We start from the raw sequence: 19,751 nt of genomic DNA on the forward strand, positions 1-19,751 counted from the left end.
AAAAATAATCTTGTTCCCCAGTAAATATATTGTCTATAAAAAGTCTATACAACAACACACTTTTCATTTTTGAAAATAATAATCACATATTTAGATTTGTTTTTTAATCTCTTGTCTCTTAAATCCTTTGTCTGGTTACAATGGCAAATATTTTCCCCCTTATTTTATCCATAAACCTCATTAGATTTTATTGTCCTCGTCTTGCACATGTTTGCATCAAGTAAATTCTTAGTTTTATTTAGTTTTGTTTTATGCTGGAGGAAAAAAACAAAATATTAATTTAAAATAATGTTTTAAAGAGGTAGTTCACCCAAAAATGAAAATTCTGTCATTAATTACTAATCCTCATGTCATTCCAAACCGTGAGACCTTTATTTATCTTCCAAACACAAATTAAGATGTTTTTATGTAATATGAGAGCTTTCTAGCCCTACATAGACAGCAAATGTTTCAGCAATTTATTTTCTTCTCTTCTGTGTCAGTCTTTGACTTGTGTTCACGCATTGCTGTCTATGCTGGGTTCTCAGCTCTTAGATTTAATCAAAAATACCTTATTTTGGGTTTGGAACGACATGAGGGTGAGTAATTAAAGGGATAGTTCACCCAAAAATGAAAATTTTATGTTTATCTGCTTACCCCAAAGGCATCCAAGATGAAGGTGACTTTGTTTCTTCAGTAGAAAACAAACAACGATTTTGAACTCAAACCATTGCAGTCTGTCAGTCAAATAATGGCTCCATGGCTTTGAGAGTCAAAAAAACATACACAGACAAAACCAAATGAAACCCTGTGGCTCGTGATGATACATTGAGGTCTTAACAATTGGTCTGTGCAAGAAACTGAACAGTATTTATATTATCTTTTACCTCTGATCCACCGCAATGTCCAACTGTCCTGAACGCGTTCACAACAGCCGGTCTGTAAAGCGTCAACATGCTCTTGCATAGTAGACGCATGCACGGAAGCAATCTGTCGTGCATATACGTCACTCATTGTTTTACACAGAGAGATTGTGGGTACAATGGCTACTCAAAATAGTAATTACTTGTGCTTATCCTGATTGTTGTGTAAATGTAAAGATTACGTTTACTTGCGCAAACTCATCTGGGAGTGTTGACTTTTCACCGACTCCCAACTTTTGAGCCTGATTGACTAAAGTTATGGTCGTTTGCTCTTCGTCACGCGCCGGCTGTTGTGAACGCGCTCAGGACAGTTGGACATTGTGGTGGATTAGAGGTAAAAAATGATATAAATACTGTTCAGTTTCTTTCACAGACTGATTGTTTTGTGTGTTATGACCTCAGTGTATCGCCACGTGCCGCAGGGTTTAATTTGGTTTTATCTGTGTATGTTTTTTTGACTCTCAAAGCCGTGGGTCCCATTGACTGCCATTGTATGACTTGACAGACTGGAACGGGTTGAGTTAAAAAATTTTGTTTGTGTTCTATCCCTTCAATGACAGAATATTTATTTCTGGGTAAACTATCCCTGTAAGCATAAAAATTAGCAAAGTTTATACTTAAAGAGTAGTTCACTTTAAAAAAAAATGTACAGATAATGTACTCACCCCCTTGTCATCCAAGATGTTGATGTCTTTCTTTCTTCAGTCGTAAAGAAATTATGTTTTTTGAGTAAAACATTTTAGGATTTCTCTCCATATAATGGACTTCTATGGTGCCCCCGAGTTTGAACTTCCAAAATGCAGCTTCGAAGGGATCTAAACGATCACAGCCGAGGAAAGAAGGGTCTTATCTAGCAAAACGATGGGTTATTTTCTAAAAAAAAAAAAAAAAAAGACAACTTATATACTTTTTAACTTCAAATGCTTGTTGTGTCTAGCTCAGCAAGACGACCATTTAAGATTAAAGAGTATATAACAGTCCCTCCAGAAAAACGCGATTATGCGATCGCATGATTCCATGCATAATCAGCCAAAGTCCGCATATTTATGCGGGGGACGCATTTTTTCAAATACGCCGCACTTTTGCCGCATAAATTGCAGATTTCCGCGCGCAAAATATGCGGGCTTGCATGATTTCATAATCCCATTTCCGTTTGGGTCTTTGTCTTCGTTCTTTCGAGTACTATTGTGGTCACGCGTTGCCGCGACGTTCTGTCTTGCCTCACTTTATTTTCGCCTGCCTGACCAGTCCACATCAAGTGAACTGGACATCGGGAGATTGTGAGACCCGAATATTAATCCGTGTGGCCGTTTGGCCATCCCCGCACTGTTTCAACTGGAGGACTGTGTTTGTGGGGTTCGTATGGTACCATTAGATTGTTGTGTGGATGAAATTATAAGTTGATGTGAGTGGTTTGAGTGTGGTCTGTTTGTTTATTGTTGGAAGCGTGTGCGAGTGTGTATATGTACGAGTGTGTGTGAGCGTGAGAAATCGGTACTAAGGGTTGTGAGTTTGCGTGATCTTATGGAGTAAATTTTGTTGTGTGTATATTGTTGATGGACCAGGTGTAATGTGATTGCATCTGTTATTTTGTTGCTTTTCTATTTTTGTTGATCAATTTTTCTTTTTTTTTTGTGTTTATTCATTTGATTTGATTTGATTTATGGTCATTTGATTTTTTTTTTTTTTTTTTCGTGTTTAGTTGATTTTGACTTATGACTATTTGATTGTATTCTTTTGTGTGTGTGTGTGTGTGTGTGTGTGTGTGTGTGTGTGTGTGTGTGTTTATTGATTTGTGTCAATTTGATGTTGATTTTGTTAATTTTGTTGGACGGGCTAAGGAGTGCTGACCACTCTAGATCCATGTCAATGGGTTCACTGAGTAATTTTGTTCTTGTGATTTTTACAAGTGTCATCTGAATACACGTGTGTTTGTGGTGAAATGAGTACATTAGTGTACGTTTGAAGTGCGTAGTGAAGTGGAATTGGGGTAGGTTGGTTATTTCTCCTTGCCATCTGATGTGTTACTTTTGATTTGTCTAATTTGTTTATTTTTTTGTTTTGATTCGGAAGCCATATTAACCCCTTGTGTCCTAAATTGTGTCTGTGTGTTTAGCTTTTATCCCAGTAATAATAAAATATTGTATCTTTTTTCTATATTCACGTCTCTGCTCTATTCTTGTGGGAACAGACCTGGGTGTCTTTGACCATTATTTCCCTGGGAGAGATTCCCAGGGTGGAGTAGTCGATGTTATAATTATAATTGAGTCCAGAATAACGAAATTCACTCCTTACGGTGCTACATCTGGCAATAAGGGTGTTGGGGGAATCACTTTTTTCTCTCTTTTTCACCAAACCGCAGTTTTTGCAAGTTCCCGCAGTTTTTGCAAGTTCCCGCAATTTCATCGCATAAAATTGCATAAATATCCCGCATATTCAATCGCATTTTTTAAGAAAACGTGCCGCATAATCAAGGATTTTTGCCCGCAACAATCACAAAACAACGCCGCGTTTTTCTGGAGGGACTGATATAAGTTGTAAATGTTTTTAGAAAATAACTGATCGTTTCTCTAGATAAGACCCTACTTCCTCAGCTAGGATCATTTAGAGCCCTTTGAAGCCGCAAACTGCATTTTGGAAGTTCAAACTCGGGGGGCACCATAGAAGTCCATTATATGAAGAGAAATCCTGAAATGTTTTCCTCAAAAACACAATTTCTTTACAACATCTTGGATGACAAGGGGTTCAGTAAAACAAGGAAAAAACGTCTTATCTTACATAAGACATACATTTGTCTTGTTCAAAGGATGTTTAGACATTTTTTGCCAGAAAACTAGCCAAAAAACATGTAAAATGTGTGTGTGCGTGCTAATGACTATAACTAGACTGCCGTCTGCAGGCTGTCCTTGAGCCTGTATGATGACAGCAGCTTTGGACAGAGCTTTCAAGTCGGCAGCGGCTGGACAGGCTCACGAACTCACGTGCACGACCAGCAGAGCAGTCTTGCCAACATTGTTTAGCAAAGCATGATACTGGTTTCCTGGAGAGTGTCATCGGGGAGACTAGAGCACACCGCTCCATCCTTGCACGTTCACACACACACACACACACACACGCAGCGGCCTTTCCTTCCTCTGCTAAATTTAGTGGCCGTTGCACCTCTGAGACAAACACACTCAAGGAGGCTGCTGTTGAATGGAATCTCATGACATCACAGGAAGAGAGGGGGTGGGGGGAGGGGCCACGTGGCCAAATAACAGACATGTCATCACCCTGTTAGCATTTCAGATGACATCATCAGCCACTCTGCAGTCGTAACTTTCATCTCAAAGCGACTTTTGGTTTGAGTTTCATCAGATGACCGCAGGTCTGATACGTGCGAGCGGCTTGATTTACAGCAAAACTTGATGATTTCATCAGGAATGGAAGGAATAAATCTGTTTTTGTCTCTTCCAGCTGAGAGAGCAGGTTAAACTCGGGGGAAAGCGACAGAAGCGCAACTCCCACGGCACAAACTGTGACTGAAATCTGGGCAAACAAAGTCGAATCTGCTGCAGAGCGCATCAGATGAGCTTGTGCCGTTCCTCGTGTCCTAATTCCTGTATTCAGGAAGAGGCTAAGACCGGGAGTGCTAATCTGGCAGCGGGTCCGCCGTGTCCCTGATGATCTAGATCGCTGTGAAGAGAAAAATAAAACAGGCCTCCTATTTTGAGATGCTCTATGAATGCAGCTCGATATCTCTCTCTTCGACACCTCCATCCACCTCCACATATGCACCGCGGGGCCTGTGTTCTCGCTCTCTCTCTGCATAATAAGATTAAGCAGTGGTTTCCTGACATTGTGGATCTGGTGCCTCTCCCAGCTCCTCTCCCCCCACGCCGAGCTGATGGCGAGTGGGCGTCGAATCTCGTCTAGGCGTCGGGCCCGCGTGGGGTCTGCGTGGGGATGTGCTGCACTGGCAGGAAATTGTTTAAAAAAGAATTATAAAACCCAAGCAGTTTCCCTGCCAACTCTCTGCCACCCTCCATCCTTAGAGACAACAAAAAGAGGCAGAGAGCAGGAAGTTAGCGAGCGCGTGTGTGAGGGGCCCATCCCTGTAGAGGGAGATTCACAGAGGGAATCTATTACTGGGATCGTGAACTTTGACATCGGCTGATAAAAGTGATGGTGATGTTGAATGAGATGTTTACGACTGCTTTCACAAAGTTAGTGAATAATGTTCTTCTGTCTCCCTTTTGTGCTGAGATGCTGTCCTCTGATTGGTTTCTTCTGTTTGTTTCTTCTCTCTACAGATCGACTTGGAGCCTGAGGGCAAAGTGTACGTCGTCATCGATCTATCGGGATCCTCCAGTGAAGGTGAGACTCTTGAGTCCACAGCAGATTAACACAAGAAACAAACTGTTAAAAGTTTTATTCATGCTGGAAGGCAGCATGGAAACCATGGACCAAATTTTCACCTCAGATAGGGAACCAATCACAGAACGGGGAGGGAGCAGCAAGACGATGACGCCTTCTATGCGACTCACCGAAGCAGTTTGTTTATAACTATGGATCCAGCATGGCAGCAAGTTATCATTCGATGCAGCCGTTCACATGTCGCGCCTAAAAACGCGTGGAAAACACTAGGCGCGTCGCTTTCTCCTTTCCAAACCGCTCTGTAGCTTGCGCATGGAAAACGCGAGCGCGTCGCAACCGCGTCGCTTCCATTATGCGTGCGCATACATTTGAAATAACGAACTTTAGCTCGCAAAAGACGCAACATGTGAACGGCCCCTTAGATAGTGTTCTAAGTAGTTTAGAACGCAAGTTTATTTTGAAAAAAGAGCAACTTTTGGCGTTAAACCATCGCTCAGTATACGTCATCCGGTATGATTGAAATGATTGGCTATGAGCTACGCACAGGCGCATTTGATAGACATTCGTAGCGCCCAATAAACGGCTCTGGGCATTCGTAAACCACGCCTCAAATACAAGAAAATGAACATGTGGTTCCCAGACCACGAATCATGACAAAGTCATAACGTGGTGTGGCGTTAGCCAGGCTATAATTTTACTGTTTTTACTGTATCAAATAAATTCAGCCTTATGAGGAAGAGACAACATTAAAAACATAAAGAATCTCACAAATCCCTATGGAAGACCATTTCCCCACTGAATAAAGGTAATTGCGTCTTTTTATGTCAGAATTCGGACTTTTTTTTCATAACTGTGAGCTTACATCTCGCAATTCTGATTTTTTTTTCTCGGAATTGTGAGTTATAAACTTGCAATTCTGAGTAATAAAGTCAGAATTGCATAATATAAACTTACAATTCTGATTTTTTCCTCAGAATTGTGATATAAACTCGCAATTGTGAGTTATAAAGTCAGAATTGCGAGACAAACTCTCAATTCTAAGATATAAACTCACAATTATGAATTTTTTCTCAGAATTTTGAGTTTATATCTCACAGTTCTGACTTACAACAAACAATTGCGAGTTATTGAGTCAGAATTGTAAGATATAAACACAATTATGAGAGTTTGTCTTTTTTTCCTTCAAAATTGGACTTTATAACTCACAATTGTGAGTTTTTATCTGACAATTCAGAGAAAAAATGTCAGAATTGTGAGTTATAAACTTTCAATTCTGAGAAATGAAGTCAAAATTGTGTGATAAACTCGCAATTGTGAGTAATAAAGTCAGAATTGCGTGATAAACTGGCAATTCAGACTTTCCCTCAGAATTGTGTGATATAAACTTGCAACTGTGAGTTATAAAGTCGAGACATAAACTCTCAGTTCTGAGATATAAACTCATAATTCTGACTTTTTTCTCAGGATTTTAAGTTTATATCTCACAGTTCTGACATACAACATACAATTGCGAGTTATTGAGTCAGAATTGTAAGATATAAACTCACAATTATGAGAGTTTGTCTTTTTTTCCTTCAAAATTGGACTTTATAACTCACAATTGTGAGTTTTTATCTGACAATTCAGAGAAAAAATGTCAGAATTGTGAGTTATAAACTTGCATTTGCGAGAAAAATGTCAGAATTGCGAGTTTTTATCTCTTAAGTCTGACTTTTTCTCGCAATTAAAAGCTAAAAAGTTAAAAAGTCAGAATTGCGCGACAAAGAATTACGGAGTTTATATCTCGCAATTCTAATTTTATAACTTGCATTTGCGAGAAATAAAGTCAGAATTACGAAATAAAAACTCAGAATTCTGACTTTTTTCTCTCAATTGCAATCTTGCAATTCTGACTTTTTATCTAAGAATTCTTAGATATAAACTCTCGATTCTGACTTTATATCTCGCGATTCTGACTTAAAACACAATTGTGAGTTATTGAATCAGAATTTTGAGATATAAACTCGCAATTGTGAGAACATATCAGTATTTTTTTTTTCTCCTCAAAATTGGATTTTATAACTTGCCATTGCCAAGTTTTTATCTCACAATTCTAAGAAAAAAGTCAGAATAGCGAGTTTTTATCTTGCAATTCTGGCTTTATTTCTCGCAATTGCGAGTTTATATCACATAATTCTGACTTTATAACTCGCGATTGCGAGTTTATATCTCCCACTTCAGAGAAAAAGTCAAAATTGTGACAGAAAAAGTTGCAGTAACCTTTTAAAAAATTTTATTCAGTGGTGGAAACAAGCTTCCATAGTTTCCAGATGTTGGTGGTGTACATGTTTAGGCAAACCAAATATTCAAACATTTTATTAGTCATTTGACTAATGACTAAAATAATATGAATATTATATATTGATATAATATGAATAAATATTAACTAAACAATTTTGCATTTATAGATGCATCTTAAACATGAAAAACTGAACACTGGTTTTGCGCAATCACTGACAACTGAATAGTAATGATCAGAGGATGCTTTGTCTATCCTGATGGTGGGCGTTTGATAGATTCATGAAATCCTCTTGGTTTTGTGATGCATCATTAGTGCATTAGAAAGTCCTGCGCCAAGATACTTGTGAGTGAGAGGAAGTGTGTGCGTGGAAAGCAGCAGTGTCCATTAGGGAAATCCCACTCTTTAACGCTTCTGTGTGTGTGTACGGGGGCTGAAGCTGTTCTTTCCTGGGTGTGTGTCGAGCATATGTTCTAAGAGCCCACTCACAGACCTGAGGCTGGTGCTGGGAGATACCTTTCTTCAGCTGAGATAAATTAATGATGCAGAATCAAAGCAGCCATGCTGGAATTTGTTTAATTCCCCACTCAGTTTATAACTGACTCAATGCATTAACAGTGATGATCATGACAGATAATCTTCATTGAATAACAATTCAATCAAAATTCAGACAATGGAGTGACCGTCTCTGATTTAAAGGGACAGTTCTCTCAAAAATGCTTATATATAACTCATCCCATTTCAAAACGATATGACTTTATTCTGTTGAGCAACTGCAGCTATCAGATTTCATTCTCTCACATACATATTCAAACTTGGCACATTAGTGCATGTTGCACAAGGTTTGACGTCAATGACATCAAAAGCGAATGAGATGCTTACATTTTAGTAGAGATTTTGTCCCTTTAAACAGTCATTCATAATGCTTCTAAGCTTCTTTTTCTAGTCAGAAATAAAATAAATAAATACAATAATGATTTCATGAATTATGCTGTTTTAGCTCAAATAATGCAAAAAAAACTCTAACTCTTATAACTGTAAGATGGGACTTCCATAGAGCCTTATGAAATCTGTTTTATTTAAAAAAAAATTTCGTTGAAATTTCCTGGGTTCTGTTTTTTTCCGTTTTAAATTTTCTAGACTCTGTTTTAATGGTTAAATTAAAAAATATTATTAAAAAGCATGTCTAATTAATAATTAAACTTCAACAATTTAACAGCAATTTATTAAAACCCTTATGAAATAAGTTTTATTTTTACCAAATTCTGTGTTTTCCATTAATTTTCGGGATTTTACTTTAATGGTTTCATTTAATTTTATTAATCAAAAACATCTCTAATATATTGATTTTATTAAAAAATAATTTATTATGATTTTTTTTCCAGAAATACTGTTTTGTGTATTTACATTTTTCTGGTAAATATTCCTTAAAAAATTATGTTTTAATAAAAAAATTTATTTGTAGTAGTAGTAGTAGTAGTAGTACTATCATTACATCGAGTAAATATATATTCTGTCACAATTTCTTCAAGTTAAACCAAACTTTTATTTTGACGGGTTGATGTGAGCACCTTTAATTCCTGTTTGTATATATGACGATGGTTTTTTTAATGAAGTGACTCTTAGAGCAGTTGACCAACAACTGCAAAACCACGTGTCTGCACCATTCATTCTCACAGAGACATGCAGAACGTGCAGGATTCATATTTAAATAGTATTTTTGCAGCTTAATATTCTCAGACACTAGTCCATATCGCGTTTTGATTTAAGTGTACTGACCTACTTTTTTTATTCATCCAAAATCCGCAATTCCGTCAGCGTTTTCTTCATTACGGAAATCATAGGGCCTTTCTTCTATTCCAATCGTCTCAGAAACGTACAATTTTAAAAGATAGGCCTACAGTTTCAATATTGAACATTTTTCCCACTCATACACTTTCTTTATTTGTTATCTGCCACCAAGGTGAGTAAATATTGTCCCAATATTAATTTTAGGTTTAACCTCCCTATTAAAGCATGACTCCTTCTTTAAATTTCACAAATTATTGCTGTTTTGCCACACTAGGCTAATTCATCAATGAGCTGTGATAATAGGTCGGTAAATGTGTATGTTTACGCACGATATAAGGGCCAACAAGCAACTACACAGCGCCCACACAAAGACACATCCACATACAGTCGCAACAGACAATAAAACGCACACATACAAGCTCGGTGTCACAATAATAGTTGTGTTGTCTGGATGTTGTGTTAATCACAGGCCTCTTTTCAGAGGTGTCAGTAAACTGAGGATGAGCTTGGCTGGAGATCACTTAATTCTAGCGTCTCTGTGCAAACAGTCAGTTAGTGCTAATGTGCGACTTTCCTCTGGGCATAAATGAGAGCTCAGCATCCCTCCAGTTTATATCCAGTGGTCTAAGCGAAGCCTTGTTGTGTGTGATTGTATGTACACACGTCTATTGATCTTTGGTTGATCTTTCATATTGATCCAAAGCACTCTGTTTGTTCTGACCTGCCTGGGTGGGGTGATTTGACATGGCCATGAGAATCCCAACAACAAAAACATAGATAGATCAGAGCAGTATATTAGTAAAGAGTGATAAAGTATCAATAGATGTGCACATCCCCAAGAACTCCCAGCATCAGAATGCACACTTGGGTCATGACTAGCGTTTGCTTCTGAAAATGGTTCTTGAACTGCATATTAAAATACTGTACGACTATTGAGCATTAAACCTGCAGCTTGACCAATTAAGCTGAATTCCCTGACCGAATGACTCTTGGACAGCATGACCAGAGAAATCCGATCACCAAGCTAATCACTGTTACGAGCCAATTTTTTAGTAAGTTATAAATAAACAGCTCAGCCGGTGAAGTTTTGCTCTTCAGCAAATGACTCTTGTGAACTGATACGTTTAGTGAATCAAAAACAAACGAACAGTGAAATCCGATCGCCAAGATAATGACTCTTATGAGCTGATACTTTTAGTGTATCAAAAACAAACAGCCTGACCAGTGAAATCTGATCACTAAGCTAATAAGTCTTATGAGCAGATTCGTTTTAGTAAATCAGAAACAAATTTGATTAGTGAAGTTTTATTCTCAAGCAATTGACTCTTGTGAGCAGGGTCTTTTATCTTTTATAACAGCTTGACCAGTGAAGTTTGATTCTCCAGTGTATTTTGGATTATGAATCACTTATGAATCAGTTGGTTTTTCAACCAACGTTAGACCTAAATCAGGGAGTTTTGAAGTGTAGTTACAGGAATAGTTCACCCTAAAATGAGAGTTGTCAATAATTACTCGCCCTCATGTTGTTTCAAACCTGTAAGATCTTCGATCATCTTTGAAACACAGATAAAGATATTTTTGATGAAATCCGACAGCAATGCAACTAGCACGTTCAAAGTCAAGAAAGGTCGTAAGGACATTGATTAAAAATCAGTGGTTCAACCATAATGTTATGAAGCTATGAGAATACTTTTTTGTGTCAATCTGATCTCATGACGAAAAAATACCTGTGGGAACATTTTTGTGAGACGAGAAATACAAACAATAAGTACATAGAACTGCAGTTTCCAACAGAAATGAACACTAGAGGCAGTAAAACAGCGAGCACTTGTAATCGTGTTTGTACACTGTTATGATTACAGCTTCATTTGTTTCGCTTTCCAGATGTAACAAGCTTGATGGGTACGGAATTGGACTTAAGATGCGGAATCCTTGGGTTCAAATCCCTTGAAAAATATGACTCATGAAGGGCTGAAAGATGAGATCGAAAAACAAGCTAAAATGGCATGCTTGTGATTGCGTTTTTATGTCACATTCGCTTTTGTTCATACTATCGGGTAGGTTTAGGTGCAGTGCTAATGGTACTTATTTAAAAACGTTGTGGATTGTTAGAGTTATAGTGCCACTCAACGGACATTTCATGTCAGAACTTAAAATGTACATAAAACATATCATTTGTACAGTCATCTGTTCTGGGGAAGAGAAACAAACACTCTTTTAGCACCACTCAGTGGAAATTTCTGTTGCAGTGATATGTACTTATTGGTATGTATTGGTATGTATCACGATTAAAAACATTACCACAGGTACGTTTTCGTCTGAGACTAGGTTGTTTTGTGTGCATAGAAAACAAAAATAATTACTTTATTCAAAAAATTTCTTCTCTGCCATGTCGGTCTTCGATGCACGTTCATATGTGGTGCTGCTGATGCCGGTGCCGGCATTTGGACATAGAACGTCCATTTCTCTTAGTTCACCATCACATAAGTAATTTCGGGCAAAAAATTGCAAGTCATCCTCTCTGTTGAAATCTTCTGTTTTATGTACAGTGTGCATCTTCCTCTGCTTGTAAACAAGGCGAAGCTTCACGTAGCTACATAAATTTAAGGTTGAACCACTGATGTCACATGGACTATTTAATGATATCCATACTACCTTTCTGGGCCTTGAATGTGGTAGTAACATTGTTGTCTATACAGGATCAGAAAGCTCTTGGATTTCATCAAAAATATCTTAAAGGATAACTATTGCCAAAATGCAACCTGGGCTGTTTTTTTAATGTAAACAAGACAAACTTATATCTAAAAGCATAATTATGACAAACGAACCGTTTTTGAGATTGACCGTGATTTTGTTTTGTGGTCAATGGCCGGTGAATGGGAATACTAGGGGCATAAATTTGAGCGCATCAAAATCGATATTTTTACAACACTAAGAAGGCTCGACACATCATGACACTTTGCTCGAAGTATCGCCTGGGTCTCTACACATGAACTCGAGCATTGAGAACATTGTTTGTGTACACAGAGTTTACTAAAAAGAAAGGTTTTGAACAACTCACTTTCACTGTTTGAGTTTCCGCTCGCGGCTGTCTTGCCAGTCAAGAAGTGTCGATCTCCGAATGCGAATGAATGGACTCCATAGGACGACATATTAGGCTTATATGAGGCTCTTTTTACAACTAGAAGGTTAATATTGTTTTTCACTTGCGAAAAAACAACGAATTACCCGTGCATTTATATGGAAATATGCTTTAGGAGCTATCCATCCTCGCATTCGGAGATCGACACTTCTTGACTGGCAAGACGGCCGTGAGCAGAAACTCAAACAGTGAAAGTGAGTTGTTCAAAAACTTTCTTTTTAGTAAACTCTGTGTACACAAACAATGTTCTCAATGCTCGAGTTCATGTGTAGAGATCCAGGCGATACTTCGAGCAAAGTGTCATGATGTGTCGAGCCTTCTTAGTGTTGTAAAAATATCGATTTTGATGCGCTCAAAGTTATGCCCCTAGTACTCCCATTCACCGGCCATTGACCACAAAACGAAATCACGGTCAATCTCAAAAACGGCTCGTTTGTCGTAATTATGCTTTTAGATATAAGTTTGTCTCGTTTAAAAAACAGCCCAGGTTGCATTTTGGCAATAGTTATCCTTTAATTTGTGTTTAGAAGATGAACAAAGGTCTTATGGGTTTGGAACGACATGAAGGTGAGTAATTAATGACAGAATTTTAATTTTTGTGTGAATTATCCCTTTAACACACATTTTTACATTTCCCATCCTGAGTCATGACCTTTGATTTTTTTTTTTTCTGCCATAGCAACCATACCACCAATAGCAGGTGAGAGCAGTTTTTGGTTTGTAGAGGTGGGAGAATGTTGTCATGTTTCCACAAACAGATCCAATCAATGAGTCTTACACACACAGACTCTTTAGATATGAAGGACAGTTGAGCTATTTTCAGTGGCACCTCAAGCTACGCAGACCAGAATAGCTCAGGCACTGCGGCGTCCTTGCTTTCTGTAAAATTACCCACGTTCCTACCTTCCTGACCCAGCGTCCCACTAGGCTCTTTTGTGAGTTAAGCCCATTTCAGAGCACAAATTTTCATTGCCGCTTAAAGACTGATGATAACAGAGGCTTCTGAACCGAGCTGCGCTGGTCACAGATGTTTCATTCGGATAAATGAAATATATTACTGTCTGTTCCTCTGCCTGCGTGTGTTTATATACACATAAATCTTGAGATATTGAAAAGCAAATGCGAGCAATAAAGTATCCCAGCTCCCACCTGCTTTAAGTAAGTTTGTCCCTTTTGCCGTTATCGGTTCACCCTTCTGATGAAAGGTGACAGACGCGGTGCTTCTATCTTTACCCTCCTCTATTTATAGTGATCCTCTCATCAGCCAAATGTATTCCTCCTTCCTCAGGCTTCTGACTCATCCCAGTATTCAATACATTTATCCATATTAGAGGATAACCAACACAGGTTGAAAAAGGAATACGTAGGAAGTGTGTGTCTGTGTGTGTGTTTATGCTTACAGAGTGAAAATGTTGTTTGTCGGGAGCAGCATGTCAGTTGTTCAGGATTTACTGTCTCAAAATAGCAGGTGGGACTGAGCCATGGATTAACAGGCAGACAGACACACATACAGTACACACTCCTTATAGGTGAGCCAAAACAATGGCGGCATATGGTGGTTTAGTTGCTGCAAAATATTGGATGAGAACTAAATGTACAGTATAAAAAAAAACAATGGCAATATTACAAAATATACCATGTTTAAATCACCTTTCAATTCTCTAAAGAAGCATTGTCCAACAGCAACACCAGCAGGTAAAGTTACAGCGTGAGTCAGCGTCTCTCTTGCCTTCACTGAGCCCACTGAGTTTTAACAGAAACCCTAAAGCGTGCAGTGAGTTTAGTGGGGGGTAATTGAGAATTAATGGGGGAAATCACGTGAGAGGAGGCAAGGCCTCCATTGTTATATGATTGGATATGACTGGTTATGATCGGCTATAATTGGTTCATGGGACAAGTCCTGCCTCTTGTGTTTGCGCACATTCTTGAGTCAGTCTAATTGAACAATATAATGTTGTTAATGGGAAGACTAATTTAAAAAAAGTAAGTAAACAACTCACATATTTAGATATAACCACTTTGTTGCATCAAAATAAGACTTGGTGTGGTATGGCATAAAAACATGATCTGTGGGAGGCTTTAGTAAGTAATCAGCTTGGTGAAATTTAAAGTAAATCTCTGTGTCTGTGAACAAAATTGACCAAGCTTGAATGACTTAAACGTTAACTATTAAAAAGAAAAGATGAATGTAAGGTCACAAATAAAATATATTGTTGATATTTTTACAGTCTTGAGTTATTATTTTGGAATAACTTTATGAGATTTACACTTGATTTTAATATATAGAATACTGATTACATTGTTAATGTAAATTTCTTTTTCCAATAATGGAAGTAATGTTTATTTTAACCAAGAAAATGTGACTGGGTCATGATTTTACATCACTAGAATAAATTACATTTTAAAATATAATAAAACAGAAAGCAGTTATTTTAAATTGTGCTTACATATCAGACTATTACGGTTTTTACTGTATTTTACAATCAAATAAATGCTTTAGTTTTTTCAGACATTTAGACAATTGTACCCAGATCATCTTGTGTTAGTGAGTGTTTGATGAAAATAAAGCCGTAATTACCGAACTTCTTTGCGGGTGTCATCTTGTTTCAGTTCCAACTCCGGTTTTTAAATTAAATTTTACATGGATGGGGTTGTACAGTGTCTTCAAAGCCCCCCAAGTGCCATTTTCCCCAAACTATATCCCCAACTGTTGTCTAGGCAACACCCTGTGTGCTATGTAATGAGGGGTGGGATGAGCAGAGGTTCATATCATTTAAAGGGCCAGGTACTAATATTGCTTGCTGAGAACAGAGGCAATTTTTACCAGGTAAAATGAGTGTTTTTTTACACTACCATAGAGAATTTTTAATCATAGTATATTACAAACTTTTGATTAGGACCCTAAAGCATCATATTAACTTGTGGAAAATGGGCATCGGATGACCCCTTTAAGAGCCGTTGAACGGAATGGAAATGTGTACATTTTTCTTATTTTGCCTAAACATCATATTTTCTTCATATGGCACTGCGCTTCAGTGCTTAAAAATCAAAAAGTTTTCACCCCCTGGCTCTTAATGCATTGTTTTTCCTTCTGAACTTTAAACCTTTTGTAATAGATGCATAAGAGTCCCACAGTTGTCGCAGTGTGAAAAGATGAATCTCAAAATCATACAGTCATTGTTGGAAAGGGTTCAAATACACAAAAGTGCTGAAAAACCAAAGGATTTGTGCGACCTGAAGGATTTTTCAGTTTAACTGTTCAAGGCAAACAACCATAATCAACTACTGTATCACTAAAAAAAAAAAAAAAAATCAAGTGTATGTAAACTTTTGAACAGGGTCATTTTTTTATAAATTCAACTATTATTTTCTCCTGTCTCTTTTCTCAATAGTGCTTTTTTTTAATCCAAGGCTGGACACACTAAAAACGCTTGTCATTCACTTACTGGACATACGCACTACAGTGATAAACATTCATAGCAAAGGCCAAATATTGCTACAGCTGTCCCTAACAAACCCCTGTAACCCCATTTCTATCCATCTTCTTTCTGATTGGCTGTCTCCATCCACTTTCCTGTTCGTCCTACACTTGAACTTTCTCCCAGGGTTCATGTGTTCACCGCTCAGTGAGTGTCAGCCTTTTGCTGCTTATCATGCAAATGTATGCAGGGCTGCTAGGAGAGGTGCTATTGGCTATTTTTAGATTTTATATTTCTCTCTCTCTCTCTCTCTCTCTCTCTCTCTCTCTCTCTCTCTCTCTCTCTCTCTCTCTCTCTCTCTCTTTTCCTTAATTAGTTTCTGTATTTGAGGCCGCAGTGCGCTAAATGTTCTCTGTCTATTCCGTTTTCTTCCAGGTTTTCTCTTTCTCTCATCAGCTTCCCTTCTCCTCCCTCTTTCTTAAAATCTGAATCTGTCTATTGAGCAGGGGATCTTGTGCGTGTGTTTGTTCAGTGGGGCGGCCCAGGCACAGAGATGGTTTAGATTGCAGGGGTTGCCATGGAAACGAGCCAGTGTGCTCACACTTATAGATGGATAGAGTGGGTGAGAGGTCTGAGAGCAGGAGAGAAAGAAAGAAAGATGGAGAAAAGGGTGAAAGAGTGGACAAGGTCAAAATCTCAACAATGACGTCCGTGAAGAGTATTCGGATTTGTTAGCAATAGCCTAGTGCGGATGTTTGTCATTTAAATCCGGCTCAGTTTACATGGCATTATGAAAACACACAGATTCTTAAGTATATGTACTGTATGTTTTATTTGTGAAGTATTATGTTTGATAATATCTGTGCTTTCAATATTGGTGTTGGAGCTCTTAAAGATTTACTGGTGATCTTAACGTATTTTCCTTCATGTGATTAAGGACCCTCAAAAATAATCTGCACTCGTTTTGTAATTCAGAAAGCGAGAGGGATAGAGAGTCATGTGACAGATGGCTAGTTAGATAACATCTCAGATCACTACGCTACTGTGGCTACATAATACGACTGTGATATCACCTGCCAAGCTTGCCAGAGACATGACTGCTTGACAACATTCGTGTGACTCAACTACATGACTAAAGGAATCTTCCTTTCTTTCTTTTTTGAAAGTGCACTACTTTTCGTAAGTTTGGGGTTGGTAAGATTTTATGTTTTTAAAAGAAGCCTCTTATGCTTAAAATTTAGTACAATTGAATTAATATTTAGCAATTTGTATATATGATTATACACTATTACAATTTAAAATATATTTTCTAGGGTAATTGTAACTTTTTATCTCCCAATTCTGACTTTTTTCTCACAATTGCATGATACAAACTCACAGTTTCAGACTTTTTTCCTCAGAATTACATATGTGAGTTATAAACTCAATTGCGAGTTATAAAGTCAGAAGCAATAAAGCAATAAAGTCAGAATTGCGAGATGTAAACCCAGTTCTGAGAATATACCAGTCTTTTTTTTTCCCTCTGAAATTTGGACTTTAACTCGCAATTTTGAGTTTATATCTCACAATTCTGAAAAAAGTCAAAAAAAAAAAAAACAGAATTGTGTTTTTATCTCGCAATTCTGACTTTATAACCCACAATTGTGTTTTTTATTGAGAAAAAAAATCTAAATTGAGTTTATATCTCAAAATATTTACTTTATAACTAGCAATTGTGAGTTTATATCATGCAATTCTGACATAACTCACAATTGTGAGTTCATACAACACAATTCTGAGAAAAAAAGTAAGAATTGAGTTTATATCTCACAATTTTTACTATATAACTACTGTAGCAATTGTGGAAAAAAGTCAGAATTGCGAGTTTGCATCTCACAATTCTGACTTTATAACTAGCAATTGTGGAAAAAAGTCAGAATTGTGCATTTGTATCTCACAATTCTGACTTTATAACTCAAAATTGTGAGTTTATATCATGTAATTCTGAGAAAAAAGTTAGTATTGCAAGATATTAAATCGCATTTGTGAGAAAAGTCAGAATTGTGAGTTTTTATCTCGCAATTTTTACTTTATAACTTGCAATTGTGAGTTTATATCATGCAGTTCTGATAAAAAAGTAAGGACTGTGAGTTTATATCGCACAATTTTTACTATATAACTCACAATTGCGAGTTTATACAACACAATTCTGAGAAAAAAGTAAGAATTGAGTTTATATCTCACAATTTTTACTTTATAACTAGCAATTGTGAGAAAAAAGTCAGAATTGTGTTTGTATCTCACAATTCTGACTTTATAACTCACAATTGTAAGTTTATATCATGCAATTCTGAGAAAAAAAGTTAGGACTGTGAGTTTATATCTAACCATTTTTCACACAAATATAAGAAAAAAGCCAGAATTGTGAGAGAAAAAGTTGCAACAGCCTTTTTTATTCAGTGGTCGAAACGGGCCACTGCTCACGTCGTCAGTCACATAATTGTCTGCTGTAAATAATGTCATATACTTGGAACAATGACAGCAAATTCATATTGAAGATATGAATTTAATTTACATAAGATAAAGGTGTATTTTTTGTGTATGTAATTATATATAATACATATTTTAATATTGTACTGCATACCTGTTGCTGTCATAGTAATGACTCATTTCAAATGTTTACATGCTTTTCTTCTCTTTCTGCTTATTGTTCTTAACAGCTCCCACTCACTGTGATGGAGCAGTTATAAAATATTGTTCTTGTGAATACTTTACACAGCATTTCAGTATTAAATATGCATGCAAAATACAGTGAAGTGCAAAGTTACCGTATGGTGGTCAAAAAGGATTTTAACAGTGAATGTTTAAATCGATTTCTTCTTGTAAACTTGTGATGTGGATTTGGACAGCAATTAAATTACCAAACAACCTTGGTGTTTGTCAAAAAACAGTGGATAATTCGGCTGGTAATTTTATGCGGGTGGCTGGAGAAAAACAGACATTCTGGATTCGGACAGCAATAAATGTTGTAAATGTTGAAAACAGCTTACATACCCATGAGAAACAATTACTGTTCGAATCAGGCTTAAGTGTATTTATTTTGCCGCCCATGTTAACAGGCTACTGTATTCACACAGCAGGAGAGTAGCTGCATGTACAGTTCCAGTGCTGAGTCTATTTTTGCTGTCCGTTGTGCACTGAACTCAGCAGAAATCATTGGAAATACACTTAACCTAATTATGAGCACAGTTTAATTTACTATATGTATTTTATGAAGCAACATGAAGCACTGGAGCAAAGTACTCACACGTGATGGCAGGTTACATGCACAAGCACAAACAGTGCTTTCTCCTCGCTTAATCCTGGAAGAGTCCAGATGATTTAGGAACAGATTATAGCGTTTGCAATTTGCTTTTGCAATTTTAATTTCTGTTTGGATTAATTTCTGTTTGGATGTACATAAATGTGGTTCGTAGTTTCCTCATACACTGCAAAAAAAAAAATGTTGTAGAAACTATTTCCACTCAGAAATGGCTAGTAAAAAAATAGCAAATAAATGTCAAGGAACACTGAACTGTTCCTTTTGATATACAAAAAAATGAAATGGTATGTTCTTGTTAGTTGGTAGTTCATACTTCAATAAACTGTTTAATTTAAAACTGATTTTTCCCCCTACCTGGTCTTAAAAACGTACCTTTGGGAACTTTTATATAACTTTTACATACATAAATGTGTACCACCATGTATGTTTTGTGACATATTTGATGTGAAATGTCCACTGAGTGGTGCTGAAAGAGTGTTCTTTTTTTCACCGAAACAGATGAACATACATATGGTATATTTTATGTGATGTTTGTTTTGTATGTGTCACCACAGTTCTACCC

At 37.1% G+C, this 19,751-nt stretch overlaps 1 protein-coding gene across 1 annotated transcript in view; it reads left to right on the forward strand.

Moving 5' to 3' along the window:
* The window catches only part of prkcea (protein kinase C, epsilon a), an 82,041-nt gene that overhangs the window by 16,883 nt on the left and 45,407 nt on the right, over nucleotides 1-19,751 (forward strand). The window contains exon 2 of the mRNA XM_073828994.1: nucleotides 5,195-5,258. Coding sequence (XP_073685095.1) covers nucleotides 5,195-5,258 — 64 coding nt within the window. The remainder of the gene's footprint in view (nucleotides 1-5,194; nucleotides 5,259-19,751) is intronic.

The sequence above is a fragment of the Garra rufa genome, chromosome 22, assembly GCF_049309525.1.
Source record: "Garra rufa chromosome 22, GarRuf1.0, whole genome shotgun sequence".
In the NCBI taxonomy this organism is placed as follows: domain Eukaryota; kingdom Metazoa; phylum Chordata; class Actinopteri; order Cypriniformes; family Cyprinidae; genus Garra; species Garra rufa.